General features: G+C 43.8%; 1 protein-coding gene across 2 annotated transcripts in view; it reads right to left on the bottom strand.

The window, feature by feature from the left end:
* NIBAN1 (niban apoptosis regulator 1) overlaps nucleotides 1–18,240 on the bottom strand; it is a 58,075-nt gene that overhangs the window by 9,934 nt on the left and 29,901 nt on the right. For both annotated transcript variants that reach the window (XM_065842109.2, XM_071810567.1), the window contains one exon: nucleotides 5,095–5,210. In XM_065842109.2, the coding sequence (XP_065698181.2) occupies nucleotides 5,095–5,210 (116 nt within the window). The remainder of the gene's footprint in view (nucleotides 1–5,094; nucleotides 5,211–18,240) is intronic.

An 18,240-nucleotide genomic window follows, 5' to 3' on the forward strand; every position in this document is an offset into this window, starting at 1 on the left:
CAAATAATTCTAGTCTGATTTTTTTTTTTCCAAAATGTGTAACATGACCCAAAAGATTCATTAGATCCAGCTCAATTCCGACGGATAAAATAAATGGCTGTTGGAGTTTGTGAAAAACTTTTCAAGCAACTACTTTTGTCGCTAAAATACAACTATACTGGTCTAAAACCAGTAAAACTTTCATATTGTAGAATCCATACATATTAAAGTCTCCTCTAAACACCTCCAGATTCTTGAACAACGAACACACGAAACAAAGAACCTAAGAAGATATTCTGTGACAAAGGTGCACCCAGCAGAAAGAAAGGGGGAAGAAAAGTGTCGAAGGGACTTCTACGCATCAAGTTTGTGATCTAATGTAAGGAAATTGAGGGAAAAGTATCATTGCCTCATTTTTTATTACTTCTGAACTGTCAGTCTGTCATTGCTGTATTTTTCTAAATTAACACCGCTCTTCCTCAAGAACGTTTTCACCTTGAAACAGGGTTCAATAGTTGTAGAAGAGATGCATCAGCCTCTCTGATCCCAGTATCCAACTGGCAATTGGGTCTTGCAGCTTCTGTTCTGCAGAAAAGGTCTTGGACAGGCTGAGGGAGATGTTCAGCCTGGAGAAGAGAAGCTCCGGGGAGACCTTAGTGTGGCCTTTCCGGACTTAAAAGGGGCCGATAAGAAAGATGGGGACAGACTTTTGAGCAGGGCCTGTTGTGACACGACAAGGGGTGATGGTTTAAACTAAAGGAGGGAGATTCAGGCTGGACATGAGGAAGAAACTGTTGTCCCTGAGGGCGGTAAGAGCCTGGCCCAGGTTGGCCAGAGAGGTGGTGGATGAACCATCCCTGGAGACATCCCAGGCCAGGCTGGACGGGGCTCTGAGCAACCTGAGCTGGTGAAGATGTCCCTGCTCATGGCAGGGGTGGCACTGGGGGAGCTGGGAAAGTCCCTTCAACCCAGACCATTCTGTGATTCTAAGAAATTAGACATCAGTCTGCATGACGCCCTCGCAGCAAAGGCCTAGAGAACACCGAGGGAGGAGAACGTTCCCCTCTCTTCAGCACTTGTCAGACGGCATCTGGAGCAGTGTCCAGTTTTGGGTTTCCCAGTACAAGGTGGATCTTGACACACTGGAGTGAGGCCAGCAGAGGCCACCAAGGTGGTCAGGAGATGGAGCACATGAAGTGTGAGGTGCAGGGAACAAGATTTGCTCATCTTTAAGAAGATAGGGCTCAGGGGAGACCTTATTGCTGTTTACAACCACATAATGGAGGATGTTGGGCAGACGGAGTCAGACTTTTATTGGAAATGCACAGGGAATGGAAGAAGGTGATGGCTACAAGTAGCAAAAAGGGAACTATTAATCCGATATTCATGAATATTTTTCACCATGAGGGCAGTCATGCAATTTTCAGCCTTGGATATCTTCAGATCTCAGCTGCACAAAGCCCTAAAGCTGGCTCTGCTTTGAGTGGGGGCCTGGGCCAGATAACCTCCAGAGATCCCCTTTTATCTAACTGCTCTCTGCTTCTGTTGCTCTCTTGATAGCATCACCCAGCTTCGTACAGAAGAAGCATCAAAGTCTGGCTTCTTTGATACAGAAAGAATGAAACAGTGTGAGACAGATTCCTGGTTTCATTCACTGGCACCTATTTCAGGATTTTTCCTCAGAATCACCCGCTGGCAATAAATACACAGAGTTACAGGCACACATCTGATTTTGAGAGTCTGGGGTTTTATTTCCTTTTTATTTTTTTAATTTTTAGAGAGTGTATCTCTGGCCTGAGAAAGCTGCAAGACCTCTCTTTCTCCTGCACTTTTCCCTTGCTGTTGGCCAAAAAGGTGAATGATGCAAACAGAGGGAGGCAGCTCATGGTGGCACCTGCCCTGTTTCTACTTCTGTGTGATCTCAGCTCTCTGAACACATCTCCTATGGAGACATCTACCAGTGCTGGGGATATGTGCTAGATTCTTGAATTTCTCTACTTAAAAGTATGTCTATTTTGAACTATTTAGTATTTGGTTCAGTCATTAGTCATCCTCATGTTTCAGAAGAGGGAGGGAGATCTTGTATTTCTGGTCATTTTCTGTTCCTAGACCTTGCCCAGGTGTGTTTGCACTGGCCCACAGTTACAGATGAGCAGCTGCCAATTTATGACAACACAGGCAACACTAAGGTGCATGTGCTGTACAGAACGGCACATAAACCTTTCATCGAGGTGTTTTATCTGCTGTAACAGCACATAAGAGGTTGTCCATACCTCTTGAAAGCTCTGAAGTGCAGTGGATGTCCTGCAAATAACAGAGAGACACAGTAACCCTACACAAAAGCAGACAAAATGCATCTTAAGGTTCTGTACATTTCTCCTTTGCTCCGGGAAAAGGATTGCTAGCTTGCTCCACAGTTCCAGTAAAGCTTCATAAAGTACACAATCCTCCCTCCCCTCCAGTGGGGCTGGAACAGAGTTTTTGCTACGTGATGCATATTTGAACCTGGCTCTTTTTCTCACTTCAGCAACAGCCCAGCATGGTCCTCATTCAAGAATCAGCGCTGAGCCGACACAGGGTGCAAAACCACCGCTCAGCTTTACATTTTCATCACGCTCGGAGTGCCGGTGCTTCCCGACACTCAACCCCACACGTGCGGGTTTTCGGCACGGACCAACAGCACGACAGGATAAACAGCAGGAATTTAGGCTCTGAAGTGCACACCATGCAGTGCAAAACAGAGCAGCTCCTGCGCATGAGAATATAACACACAATAACCTACTTAATACACCTAGAATATGCAAAGCCCTATTACCGTTTAATGTAACTTAAGTTCTTATAGCTCATGCCACAGCACCACTCTAATTCAGCTACGCTGACTCAAATACCAGTCAAAAGCGATGGACTAATTCAGGTCCTAAACTTAGGAGCCACTTTAAAACACCTCATGAATCACCCAAACTAGAGCAGCACAAACCAAACCATAAATGTGACAATGGATCAAACACATTCTGAAGCATCTGAGCACTCTGGAAACATTTTTAGGAATGCTGGATTTGCTTTATATTTCGGTACTGTAGGGGTTCGGGGTTTTTAATCTCTTATGCAGTAATACTTGATTTACCAGTATGTTATTCTACATGCATGTTGTATTGATCAATGGAGTTCTGTCAGTATAATGAGTGTGCTGCAGTGCCCTCACTAGGTGGTTGTGCTGTTTGTAACAAGCGTTGCCAAAAATTGCCTGGTTTTAACCCTGAATTCCAGCACTTAACCTACAGAAATACCGTCTACAACTGAATTCATCCTTCATTAGTGACAAAGCATTAAAAATTAGAAAGAACAAAAGCAGGAAAAGGAACTTTTATGACACAAAAAAGATTTAGAAGGTCTTCGGTTGAGTGACTGGGTACTTGCTGACGTTACATCCATGTTGCAGTACGCAGGCAGAACTGCATGAGCTAATGCTGCGGAGACTCTGTCGTTATAAATTAATGTCAGGAATATATTTATTGGCATTCTGCAGAGATTTTTACAGCAACAAATTGCAGCTTGCTTGTTCCAAACCACTCACTTAGCCTGGATATCTGCCTAAAACAATTATTACATTTGGTCAAAGCGGGCATGAGAACACACTATACTTACAGAATGAATTATTACTAAGCAGATAATAGCGTAACTAGTCTGGATGTCTTCTGATTACAGTTCTCTTGAGGTATATGGGTTATGAGTAAGCAGTTGGCAAGCAATAGGAAAAATAAAACATAAAGTGAAGCTAACACTATAATAGCTCCATAACTTGAGGGAGGAAGGGAGAAGAGAAAATCCCTCACTCCCTCCACTGGAAGGATGGGACTCCTTATACTAAGGAATTTATTATCAGGAAACTTAAATCCCTGACATTTGAAAAGACACTGTTTACAGATTCTTCTCCAGTTGCTACATTTTTCAGCGTTTCATAGGTAGATTTCTCCTAAAAGAATAAACTGGTTTCTTAAAACAAAACCCTGGATCTTGAACTCCCCATCAGGCTTTTTTTTCCATTTTCCCAAAGGAAAGCCAGATTTCATCAAGGAAAACACCCAGCAGCTGGTACTACAATAAATATTTACTGCGGAGTGCTCAGCCCTTTGGGAAGAAAAAATTATAAATCAGGGCCCAAATAATGTCTCAATTGCACTAAAAGACATCTGGAGCGACACCGAGGCATCAGTGGAGTTACTGCAGCTCCCATCGGCGCTGCAAAGCTGCTCACTCAGGAGCCCAAATATGCACCCAGACCCTGCACTTAGCATCTCACCTCTGAAGAACTGAAGTTCACACATTTTGGGGGTCTAAGTGTGACTGTCACTATGCAGGACTCTATTTCAGAAGCCTGGCACAAGAAGCAGGTCTGCTAGTTTAGTCGGTCAAGACTAAAAGCTTCAAACCCAAACAATGGGGAAAAGCAAAATGAAGAGATTCTTCAACATTTATGTTTAGTTGCTACTCTGTGCTTTGTAAAGCCCGATTTCCTATGATGGCATCTGGAGGCATTAGAGGACAAGCAACGGGAAACCGTTGTGTTTAGTAACAAAAGTAACAGCGACAGAAGGAAAAAATCTCTCTCACCTGCAAAATAGCTGTCATGAAAGACAGAAAAACAGGGGACAGCCCAACGCGGCTGCCATACGAACTGTGGGTTCTGAGTTTGGTGTGTATTGATCGCACTGATTTACCAAAACTATGAACAGCAGCAAATGTAATAGCGGGACGTTAGCAAGTGCCTTGTTTTAGCCACAGCATTAATGTGCCACTTGACCCCGTGGCATAAAATTAAAGTAGACATACGAGCTTCTGTGGAAATGTGGTCACCCTTACATTCCAGCACAACACAACATCTCTAGTTCGCAGCACACTTTCTTTCTCTTCCTAGCAAAAAAATCCAAAATAGGGTATATTAAAAAAGAGTTATCACTTACCTATCGGTAAGAAGTACCTTGAAATCTTGGGTATTTCTACCTACTAGATTTTCTTTTTAAAAATGCCATTTTTCCCCAGGAGGCTTTACGACCTTCACTGTCCTCAGAGCTGCCATACCCAAAGCCCCAAAAAATCAGGAAGATATTCTTTTACCTCTTTTTCATTGCCAGTGATCATTTCCCATGTCCCATAGTGGCCTTTCTCCTGCCGGAAGAACTGAATGGCTTCTAAGAACGCCTCGACTTCATACGTGGTCTGCTTGAGAAAATCTAAGGACAACAAAAAGTAACACAAAGGAGTTACCCATAAATAACCTTTAAAAAATAACCAGCCTTTTGTGACCCTTTTTACTGTTCCATGTGCATGTAGCAGTAATATTTTTAAATAATTTACTAAACCTGAATGTCTGAAGACCTTGGGCTTTCATTAAGATTGAGAAGCGTCATGTTGAACTATCACATTGCACATATGAACTATCACTAAGTTGATAAGTTAAACCAACATCAGCAAATGTTAATATGGAAGACAGGATGAGGATAAGGATGAGGATAAGGATGAGGATGAGGATGAGAATGAGGATGACTTTGACTAGGCAGTCATTAAAATAGCAAAGCTCAGCCCTTGCCTTTATGCCTATGAGCAATGTAAGACAGTACATGGGAAGACTTTGACAGCACGTACCAGCGCCAAGAGTTGGGACCTCCTGCTTCTTTAATTTAAGATAAAAATTAAGAATTTAAGATAATGACAGCCAGCTGATTGCGGCATGTTGTATGCCCTTGCTAAATTGCTAAACCCCGAGTGAACGCTCCCCAATAACCTTTTCTTTCCCTTGTTTTATTAAGGAGTTGATATCAAGACAATTTTTCAGGGACGTACAATAAAACAGACATGGATAAAATAAGTAATGTGCTCATACCAGTTAAGCACAAAGACTTCAGGCAAAATCGTGCTGCTTTCCCTAAATATTTCAGGAATGTTTAAGCACAGCTCTGGAGTCTCTGGTTATCGTCCATGGCTACTGCTGCTCGACGGTGGCTCTTCCCACAAACAACGTGGTAGCCTGGGGACACTCTTGTACAACTGAAACCACAGCACGGAAAAACCTGCAAAGTGGCTGAGCTTGTTTGCCCTCACCAGTTCTGGATAACCAGTCCGGCAACAGAAATTACATTGCAGGCAATGCGTTCTGCACGAGGCTTTCAAAAAGGTTGCAGCCGACATTCTCCTTCGCATGAGAGCACATAAAAATCCAGCTAACGTAGACCAGTTTGTTATGATCTGTGCCTCAAAATGTGGAAGAGCTCCCTAGAGCAATCAGGATTGACAAACCTCAGTAAGGAAAAACATCACTGACATAGTTGTGGAATTCAAGTGCTGTGTCTTTGCTGTGAAACAGAGGTTATTGTGAGGATTATTATCTTAAAGGAAAAACAAAGCCACAATAGTTTATCATCCCCTCTTCAAGGCCTTGATCAGCTGAAGTCCTGTTGTGCAAATCAGGAAGAAAGGAGGGAAGAGGAATGTTAATTCTCTCAAAGGTAAGCAGGCTGCTAAAGGCACTGGTATGTATAAACAGCTGTTATGTGAAGAGTCAGAGGGTAAGTTCTCAAGCCTTGCCTGTCGAGCAACACACTTCTTTAGGCTTGTTCATGAACCTTCTGAAGAGAGAAGCTTCGTAGGAGGCTTGCATACACGCCAAAGGCAATACAGGGATTATACAAACTATGGGAAAGACGAAGGATTAACACTACAGTCATGCCTGAAATGCTTCCTCCATGCACTTTACACAAAAACAAAAGCTACAGAAACCTACAATTAATTTAATCAATGCTTCACCATGCCTACTGTTTGAAAACAGTACTGTGTAGATTTTATCTGCAGGGAAGGCAATGAGGTTTCAGATCTGCTAAGAGCTCAAATGTCAGAATTTGCCCTTTCAGAGTTTCCCCTGTGCGTAATTACTGCTTCAGGAACGTATGCTATACATACTGAGGTGCTGTAAACACTCTCACCATGCCAGTCTATAGATCCGATCCCTGTTTTGCAGATATTTGGAGGTCCAGAGAGATTTCTTCAAGCTCACATGATGATCAAATGAGAGAAAACCAGCCAGGTAAAACCCCAGCCATACCTTGACTGCTACCTCCATGACTTACAGCATTTTTAATGGCAAGTCACAAACCAGGATGCTAAAATATCTGTAAAAGAGTCGGAAGTCGGGCCGTTCACTGCCCAACAGCAGCTTTAGTGAAAGAATGGAGTATTCCACCTGAGAAACTGGTGGAGCGTTGCATCTGAAAGCTCTCGTCCTCTCAAAATTAAACTCTGACTATTTTGACAAGACGAGGGCCAGGCTTGGCTGGAGGAAGGGAGAACTGCAGCTCCCGCAGCCCTCCGATCGTGACTCACATGTTTTCCTCCTTCGCAGCTGTGCTCCCTCCTAACCAAAAGGGACAAAAGACCATCCAAAGGGCTGGACCTTGGACCCGCCGAGACGATGACGCCTCAGTGTTGACAAGAGTCTGCCCTCTAAGATCACCAAGTTTTAAAGTCCACGCTCAAGGGAGTATTTTCTCTCTGTTCTGACTGTCCCCAACCCCGTAGAGAAGTGGGAAGAAGGTGCTAAAAATCCAAGAGAGATTCTTTTGAATAGTTCATGGGAAACATATCGAGCTGTAAGTACCATAAAATCCCAATCACACATTCTTTCCTATGCCAGTAAACACAGGAGAAAAACACTATTATGGCAGTCTTACCACTTACAAAGACAGCTCAAAGTAGAAAGGAAGCTTTATCCTTCAAGGCTATTACAATTGCTTAATTTAGGCCATTTCATTCTCACTTTCCATAGGAGGAAAAGATTGCATCAGTGTAAGGCATTGAACAACTAGACCCATCCAGCGTTGGGCCGTGCTGAAGCTGTTGGCGAGGCACACGAGACAGAGGCACATTGATGGGACAGGGCTCAAGAAAAGGGAATTGTACCCAAGCTGAAAGGCACAGCGGTGCCCATCCTCTGAAATCTCACCAGGGAAGAGCCAGCGCTTCTGTAAATCAGATCTAGCCGTTTATGAAAAGGGAATACAATGAATAAGCTGTTGGGGTGGCCCCGCTTGCGTGCGGGAGAGAGGACGGTGCGTGGGAGACGGGAGCAGACGCTGCAGCTGCAAACAGGGCAGGTGGCAAAGCCCAGCAGCACTGGGAGCGATTTGCTCGTCAGCAGAAAGGACGATGTGTGCTTTGCTCTCCCGAACGCCCTCGCATGGGGTTTCCCTTCCGCAAATCCGGCCAGCACCTCTCATGAGTGATAAATGTGTCCCCGCTGTCTGTATAGAACATCGAGTGTGTTAGGGGGGCTTGGTGGAATGGTGGTTGTTGGTCATCCTTGCCCATACAAAACCATAAATCTTATTGAAAGTCCTCCATCATAAGGCCAGTGAGGCTTCACAGATAGTCAGGCTGATGCTACGTGCTTAATCCAGGCTGGCTGCACTGGAAAAATCACCCGGGCAGCCTCTCCAGCTGCTAATGAATGTAACATCTGCTTATTTGTGGAGAGCAAACCAAATTTCTGTTCATTCTGTTCAATTTTAAAATAACACCCACCTACAGGCTCTATATATCCAGGCATAGAGTCTAATTTTAATTACAGATAAGATATTGCTAGTCATACGTTCCTTTTATAAACATAATAGAATAACTGCTGTAAAGCTCATTTTAAAAAGATGGACAGTCATCTGGACACAAAATGGCTTTATAAATCTCCCCAAATTTGCACATCTCTTAAAGACACGGTTGAGTGTGTTCAGTACTGCAGAAAGCTGTCTGTAGGAACAAGCTTCCTTGCAGTGTATTAACAGCTCAAATCCCTCTTTAAAAAAAACATCTGAAACCTTAACTATCAAAATGATACACAGAAAAACAGATTCCTCAACACCAAGTGCTCTTGCAGCTGGTGCAGAAGTGTTCACTTAGAAGGTCCTGTTCCTAATTTCAGCTGCATCCAACGTTTCAGCTGCTGTGGGACTTGCAGTCTCCTAACAGGATGCTCCAGGCTACAAGCTGCGGCTTGTTCTCCATCACTTGGCAGATGAATGTTTGGTCATCGGGGCAAATAATGAGGGAATCATGAGCAGTGTAGGGGAAAGGGACCTGGGGGTCCTGGGGACAGCAGGGTGACCATGAGCCAGCACTGGGCCCTTGTGGCCAGGAAGGCCAGTGGTACCTAGGGTGGATTAGAAGGGGCTGGTCAGTAGGTCAGAGAGGTTCTCCTGCCCCTCTGCTCTGCCCTGGGGAGACCACACCTGGAATATTGTGTCTAGTTGTGGCCCCTCAGTTCCAGAAGGACAGGGAACTGCTGCAGAGAGTCCAGCGCAGCCACCAAGATGCTGAAGGGAGTGGAGCATCTCCCGTGTGAGGAAAGGCTGAGGGAGCTGGGGCTCTGGAGCTGGAGAAGAGGACACTGAGGGGGGACTCATTCATGTTTACAGATATATAAAGGGTGCATGTCAGGAGAATGGAGCCAGGCTCTTCTCGGTGACAACCAGTGACAGGACAAGGGGTAATGGGTACAAACTGGAACACAAAAGGTTCCACTTAAATTTGAGAAGAAACTTCTTCATGGTGAGGGTGGCAGAGCCTGGCCCAGGCTGCCCAGGGGGGTTGTGGAGTCTCCTTCTCTGCAGACATTCAAACCCGCCTGGACACCTTCCTGTGGAACCTCAGCTGGGTGTTCCTGCTCCGGCGGGGGGATTGACCTGGTCCCTTCCAATCCCTGACATTCTGGGATTCTTCAGCCCCAAGTTCCCATGCGCTCTCCCACCCGCAGTTTAAACCATGAACAGTAATTGTCATTAATAGAGCTATTCAAACTAATTATTGCAGCATGAAAGAGGAGGCTGAAATGGTCATCAAGCAACAGGAATCTAATAGGTGCTTGAAGACGGATGGTGTATCATTTATCCACTTTAAAAATAGAAAAGACAAGACTAAAAGTCTTAGCATAAGTAGCAACACAGCTCATTTTTGTACCACTCGTGCAGCCACATGGAAAAACGTGTGTTTGGGACGAGCAGGGAAATGTTTCTCTAGCGCCTGCTGGGACTTGAGGGGGATGCGATATCCAGACAGCAAGGATTTTCCACCTCCCAGAAGTGACGGGGTGGTTTGTTCTGCTGAGACGCCAGCGGTTCACAGCTCCCTTCTGCATCCTGCCTAATTCTGCAAACTGATTTTTGGACGCAGCAGCAGCGTTACTGCGTTAAAGTGTTCAGAGAGCCAAGGAACTGCAGGCATGATGTTTAATGATCTGTAAAAACAGAGTATGTCATCCTTTCAAACATACTGCTTGCCCCTATTGCAAGCCAATAAATGTCCTTCTCCCAGATGGGCTTTTATTACAATAAATGTATTTATTTTATTGTTAATAATAGCGAAGGGGTATATCGACTGCGGACAAAGTGCTTTAGCAAAGCGAGCTAAACAACTGAGGGCCATCTAAGCTTTTTGGCTGACATTTTGCAAAAGGCTGGGGCCCAAAGCCATAGATGAACAAGCGTTAAAACAGAATCCAGAAGTCTGAGCTCACAGAGCACGGGTTTTAATTAAAGAAATGCTGATTCTGACATAACGCCCATCATCTGTCTACCAAAACTCGGAAGTTATCCACTCCAGCTTCATCTGTTTCCTGCCGCACTTGCATGTATGTGTACGTTCCCGAGCAGGAGAGCTGCCTGTAATTTGGTGAAAAATTCTGCAGTCACTAAATAACATTTCCTTGTTTGCTTATCCATGTGGTGGAAAGCTGGTTCAGGTGAAGGCAGAGCCAAAACATTGATTTTGTAGCTCTTTCTCACCGATCTCTTTATATATAGTTTTCCTGAGACAAGAAAAATCTCTGCACAGGCACCATTGATGGGCCTTCCTCCTTGTGATAATGCAAAAAGATAGCAGGAGGTGGATAAAGCCGAAAAACCCTTAGGTTGGGATTGTAAGTGTTTCATATTTGATTTTTGCAGTCTCAAAAGATGGTGTTTCCACCACTCACTGGACACTACCCTCAGTGAAATAGATTCCATGCTACGAAATGCAAATTACATTTTTCCTCATTTTCTTCTCCTTCCAAGTCATTTCCCCTCTTGTCTTGTTTCTTTCAGATCTATTTAGATTGTTGCTTTTCCTCTGCTTTCCATTAAACACACCCTTTAATAAAAAATATTTCCATTTCTAATTGGTTTTAAAACTAGAAGGAGGGAAAGGAAAGGAAAGGAAAGGAAAGGAAAGGAAAGGAAAGGAAAGGAAAGGAAAGGAAAGGAAAGGAAAGGAAAGGAAAGGAAAGGAAAGGAAAGGAAAGGAAAGGAAAGGAAAGGAAAGGAAAGGAAAGGAAAGGAAAGGAAAGGAAAGGAAAGGAAAGGAAAGGAAAGGAAAGGAAAGGAAAGGAAAGGAAAGGAAAGGAAAGGAAAGGAAAGGAAAGGAAAGGAAAGGAAACTTTTAAGACATCTAAATGCACAGGACATTCCCATCTCTTGCACTGGTACTTCAAAGATAGCTCCTGGAGCTGGAGAATATCAGGGAACAAAAGACATTCCTGCAGTTAAGGGATCATCCTGCCACCTCCCAACACCACAATTAGGGGATGCCCATCAAATAAAAATAAATGAGCATGACAAAGAACAATTTCCCTTTCTGAGCGTGATCTTCATAGCACGGGTTTTCCACAAGAGCATTTCTTCTAGCGTTTCTGGTAATACCTGCCTGGGGTTTACTTGCCGTGAGTATGGACTACAGCGATTATTGTCTGTTGCTCATGTAGTTTCTGTTTAATGATGAGCAACTTTCTCCTGTGAGGTGTATGAGAAATATCATCATGCAGAGGATCAAGAACATGACACAGAGAGAGAGCAAGACCGTCCCATTATCACATTAGCTGGTGGCAAAAAGCGAGCACCTGAGTTTCCAGCATCATTTAAGAGCTTGTAAGATATGATAAAGTTGGTAAGAAAGTTCATCAGCTCCAAAAAATGAAGTTCTGAAAATTTCTGTCTTGAAAAAATAAGCAAATGGTGCCAACCCAAAGGGGACAGCAGGTAAGAAAACAGAAGTGAATCCATCTGCTTGGGAACTGGACCTCTGGAAAAGATAATTAGCCCAGGGCTTGTAACACAGCTACAGCACCTCTGGAAATGATCCTCTGAACAAAAGGACACACTGCTGAATTTTACACAACAGAGCCCGGTCCTATTATTATCCAAGTCAAGAATGAAGTACAATGGCCTTGGTCAGAGAAGCATCAGCCCCACAGCTCTGATGTTTTCCTGAGAGCAACGAACTGTCACATTATTCACAGCAAATGCGGTGAGGAGCTGCCAACCACCAACAGAAGCTGCATGAGGTCATTTCCAAACAGGACGCAACCCGCCAATAATACCCTGTATTTATAGCAAATAACGTTCAGCAGCGCGAGTTCCCTCCGAGACCACCAAACCAACATTCGGCGGGTTTAACTATTTGTTTTGCAGCTCACAAAACACGTATAAAGAGATTACAAAGCACGTCCCTTTGCTGGGAGCAGCAGCTTCATGTCCCGTAGCCTAAAACCAGAGCGTGCTGCACCAACATACACAAAGAATCACAACATCTCCAACAGTCTCCAAGCATTTTCCAAACCAGCTACTGTATTTTTGGTGCAGGTGAGAATTGTTGCGGCTGCTGAAGTCTGAAGCTGGAGCTTGGATACGACCTTAGAGCTGCATAAATGAGCTTGTTGGTGGGCACAAGGCAGCGGCTCTTCCACATCACCCTGGGATCAGTAATGTGTAAAAAGCAAAGAGAATCAGCCCAGGGTGTGGAGGTGACAGAGGTAAGAAGAGCATTGTCACAATCAGGATCTTGGCACATTAATCATCTCGGTGTTTCAGTATGAATACACCTCCTACAGATCAAAAATCCTAACTACAGTGCAGGCTTACTGGAACAAAAAACCACACTGGATGAAGGAAATGACGTTGCAGAACAGAAACATCCCAGAAAGAGAAAAAACACTCTTATTTTAAGCAAAATATTCTAAATTATATATATTTAAAAAACCCCTAAACTGTGTCCTGAAACATTTAATGGCTTTTGTAGCATCCCACAAGCCTCATCAAAAGATATTTATAGCAAAATGGTTTTGAACGTTATGACAGAATTAATATTTCTATGGAAGTTTGCACACCAGTCTCGAGAAGTCCATTTGGACTTGAGGTACCTGTCTGGTGAAAGACAAGTCATGGCCTCAGCCCCTCATGTGGCCTACACGTCTGATCTTATTATCTGGAAAGGGATTTAATTAATCAAAGCGCAGCGGCTGCAGTGAGAGAAGCCAAGACACAAGCCCCGGGTTTCAGTCAGTCTTCATTCGCGCCTTTTCCCACCCCAAAAGATAACAAAAGCCTTCAGAAGGTTCTTGCTTTAATCCCAGTGCAGAAGGACATCCTTCTTTAATGTCAAAAAAAAGCCATTTCCTACTCAATTCTACTTTATTTAATTGGCCCTTCTACACGTTATCTGAAACAAGCAATACGAAAATGCTTTTCTTCAGCTGCTCTCTCCAGAGAAGAGCCACCCTGTTTGCAACGTGAAGACCAAATAAATCTTTCTAAAGTCCTGTTTGGACTCGTGACAGCTGCTTTGCTCGGCATATGGAGATATAGATCATTCGGCTTAAGTATCTGATGTCATCTTCTCTTTATCAATGCTTCAGTAATTACCTTGAATTACAGTCCAAGAGTTAGTAAACCCTACACATACTATATACATGTAAAGTAGGGAAGCTAGAAATAATTATGAGAAGAACACCTGTGAGCTAAACTTAGAGTTGAAAAAGGAAATGTGGACACAACTAATGGAGAACACCACCCTGAAGCTGTCCTAGTTGTCCTGCCATAGCCAAGCTGTGACAGAACGCCCTGCACGAGCTTAAAAGTACATTTTGTATTTCCCTCTTGCCAAATCATCTCTTTTTCGTACTTCTTCAATGTATTTATTTCTCTATTTTTTTTTTCCAGTGTTATTTATGGTGAAATTGGCAGTGACAGGATATGGTTTTGAAAGTCCCTTCGCTTCCTGTGCCATGAGGGTGATCATCGAGATAAGGATGTGAAATCAAACCAGATGAAAGAAAATAAAATGATGAAGTGAAACTCTTGGTCTCCCAGAATTTGCTGGTTGTGTTTTCCTTCTCATCACACAGAGCTCCCTCTGTCCCAGCGCCGAGGGCTTGGGCTTCTGCACTTTTAACAGCAGATATCAAGCAAAACACAATAGCTGGTAAACTCGTCTAGGAAACAAGAAGACCTCCTAAAATAACCAAAACCATGAAATAAGCATTCAGAAGAAACTTCAGCTTGATTTTCAGGGCGTATGAACGTAAAGGACTGAAATCTGGAGAACGGGAAACTATTTCCTACAGAAACTATGTCCTTCCACGCTTCAGCTCAAGCGCAGCTTCTATAAAAGCCTGAGAAGCATTTAAAACTACTATCAATACAGAAATTTCCTGAGAAAAACTCAGCTAAGGCAAAACTTAAGGAGGGAAAGTTAATAAATAATATTATGGGCAGAAAATTCTCCTTCTTGCTGCCCCTTCTGTTGGGAAGATGACACAAAAGTGCTATTAGGATTTTATTTTTGGTCACGTGCTGTTATTCTCCTGAATTAACCAGGAATCATCGAAACTGAAACAAATATAGTAATATATTTTATATAGTGATATAATGTAAGATCAGTAGATATTAAAAATTCTAATGTGGCCAACAATACTAATTATCTACTAAAGCAAATAAGGCCACATTTAGTGCACGGTAAACACCTCCCAGCTAAGATGAGATCAGAAAGCAAGAGTTCTCCACTAACCTTTGTAATCGCATCTTTTACAACCACTTTCTTTCGTCCTGACACATTTGTCGTATGAAACGTTTATTTTGCAGTTTTACTAAAACAGTGAAGGCTACATAACCGCCCTGGGAAAATACAGCAGATGTCCTATGGCACGAGGAAGAGACCAGGAAAACGAACACTGAAAATGTAATCGTGTGGCCCTGCACCCAGAGAGCTGCACGTTCTTCTCTACACGTGGAATTATCTCTATCAGGAACCATCACTTGGCTGTGTTACTCCACACCACCACATTTTATTATTGACTCCTCTGTATCTGTTGGCGTGTTGTTCTCCTGAAAGTAACATTTTTTGGCTGATCGATGGCATATATTTAGAGACCTCCCTTCAATGTTACCTTTCTATATGCGCATTTGTGTCATTTAACTAATTTAACTCACCCTTTCATTTATCATATTAACTGATCAAAGCCAAAAAGCTTTGAAATCAGCAAATATACCTGTTAAAATGTTTTATATCCTAGGCCTAGGTAATAAATTCCATAATAAATGACCTGTGGCATTTCAGAGCGGCACACAACATTCTTCAATGCAGTTCCCCCTGCACCCACCAGTTTGTCGGGGTTCACTGCTGCTCCCTGGGCACTTGTATTTTCAGTAATTAGCCCTTAATCGCATGAGCTCGCAGCTTAAAACCCAAAAAGCATCTGATCTGCTCCCCAAATCCTGAGGCATCACAAAAGTCAACTCGCAAAGAGCAAAGCGGGAGCTGCCCAGATGAGTCGTCGAGCTGGGATGATTTCTGTACGCAGATTAATCCCTCGGTCAACTCTCAGAATCAGGGTAACTCACAGAAACTCAACATTCTGCTAGAATTCTTTTAAAATCATGACGAGTCAGGTCTTGATGGTCTTCAGCTCATTTTAAAGGTTTGAAATACGCTTTATCCGAACTGTACTCAAGAAGGGTGCGAAACTTCTACATACTCCATTGATAACTAATAATCACTGTCCACTCCAACTGCAAACCCTTAGCACACAACAGGAAAATTTGGGTGGGGTGGGGAGAGGAACCAGCAATCCGTACATCTGAATCATACGTGCGGCGGTGATCGCTAAATCCAAATGCTTTTGTAATTGTTCTCCTGACCATGATGTCTGACCAGGAAACCCAGAAGCACAGGCTGGACCGGTTATCTATAGCAAAGGGACTCCAAAAAGAAGAAATCGCTGAGTGCCAGGGCGGCTCCCAGCACAAAACCACACGCTGATTCACTCCAGGTTTCTGCTCAGCAAGAAACAGAATTCAATTCTGCTTCCTGGGCGAAAACAAGAGTCCAACCGAAAACGCCTCCAAGCTTTTGGCTAAAGCCCAATGCAATCCAGAAGCGGTAGGTTATAGAAAAGACAGAAAGGCAACTTCTGGTCAGACATTACATCTGTTTTTCTTTTGCCCTTGCCAAACCTGCCCTGGCAAAAGTTAACTAACTTGGCACTTCTTAGAAGAGTTGGGGTGAGTGTTGCCTTGGCCGCTGCTCCTTATCCAACTAAATTATATTCCACAATGGAACTCAAAGGATTTTTCACTAAATTATTTTTAATAAAAGAACAAGCAGACAACTTTTATATCCTGAGCCTCATTAGTATTGCTGCACGTGCCTAAAGCTGTTCAGATGCCTGGTTTTGGTAGGGTGAATTGGTTGCAAATAAAGCGTATAAAAATATTAATAAAGCAACATTTTTCAGTCATGGAAGAATGAATATAAATCATGGTGAAGTTCTTTTTTAAAAGGCTGCTGAAGAAGTTCACTCCAAGGGCAGAGCTGAGGTTACTGGGGTGCCGGGCAGTCATCACTTTTCCACTCACAGCACTCAGGTTTCTGGGAGATGGTTTAACTCCGAGAAATCCAGAAAATATGGGCTCCCATTTCCTTAGCTGTAAAAACCTGCTCATTTTTCCTAGCCTAACAGTAGGTCTTAATCCAGACTGTCTTTAGTCTGCTGAGCAGAACTAACGTGACAGAAAGGATGAGCCTTGGTGAAGGCACTCCAGTGTCACTAAGCATCTTCCGTCCGATAAAAACTTGACTATGGAGAAAACAGAGAGGGATTAATCCTGGAAAAAATGCGTTAGCGAGCAAGAGCTGAGCAATATGATACATAATAAACCACAGATTTGCAGGCACTGGAGATGGAAAAGACCTATTAGCTCATCTAGTCCCAGCTTCTGCCAATTCAGAATTGGCCCCTAGAGTGATGCACTGAACTTTAAGGAAAAAAAAGGCTGCCAAGTGCTTTGTCAAGCCTCTTACACTTGCTCCAGAAGAGAGAAATGAAAAACCCCAAACCTAATGAACAGGCTTCAAGACGTGAAGGTCTGACAGTGCCAGGAAAACTTGATTGTATCCCCAGCTCCTTACCAAACTCCACTGAGGAGCAGAGGGGTGGCTTCCCAAAATCTAGAGTGCTTTCCTACTGTATGCTCGCCGCAGCTAAAACCTGAACAGAACCGAAAATCACACAGGCAAGGCTTTGCCCTCAAGCATGCTATGGGAATTCAGGTTCCTCTGGCAGCTATAAAGGGAATATTTATGAAGACTTAAGCTATTTGGAAGTGCCAATTGAAGGCGTGTTCCTTCTAAACTGATGCCTCCAACCTATGTTAATCCAGCCATGAAATAGTCTTTACAGTCTCAGCGAGTGGGTATTTGCCTACCAGGGTGTCTTAGCCCTCGGCCTCCCCACACCTACACAGATTTGCATCAGAGCTGCTCCCTCCGGTTCGCAGGAGGCTGACGGATCTCAAAGGGCCCACTGCGTCGCACCACCTTCGGCATGGCTTGGAAATGAGTTCGCAAGGGAGTGCGTATCACCCGGGTAACATCGGGATCAAGAATCCCGCGTGTCCCGTGGAGAAGTGCCTGCCACCAACCACCACCGAGCACCACGCGAGTAACCGCACATCTTAGCGAACTGCCTAGAGACACAGTAACGTGTGTTTTCATCATGGGAATGGAGTCCTAAAGGAGACCAGAAGTGGCTTTGGCAGTAGGGACAAGGGAATAGAGATGGCAATTGAGAAGGACCTGGGGTGAAGCTGATGGCCAGAGACAGAAGTGACAGCTAAAAAAAACCACATTGGGAGCCACTTTTGTAAGTAAAAGGGACCGTTCACATGCTGCACTGTCAATTCATTTATCTACAAGCACAGGCTTCAGGCCCAAGTAGCTGAGATGGCTGGAGAAGTTCCTGAGTGTTCCCATCTCCCACCAAAGGCAGCAGGAGCAGATGGGACTCAAAAGCAACATTAAAGGTAGGGAAAAACCTGGAAACAAATGGGGGATCCAGGTCAGCTTCATGGAAAAGCAGAAAAGTAATCTCGAAAACAGGAAGGCTTTTATTTTTCTGAACGATCCAGCTTTCCA

Source organism: Patagioenas fasciata, chromosome 6 (assembly GCF_037038585.1).
Source record: "Patagioenas fasciata isolate bPatFas1 chromosome 6, bPatFas1.hap1, whole genome shotgun sequence".
Lineage (NCBI taxonomy): Eukaryota > Metazoa > Chordata > Aves > Columbiformes > Columbidae > Patagioenas > Patagioenas fasciata.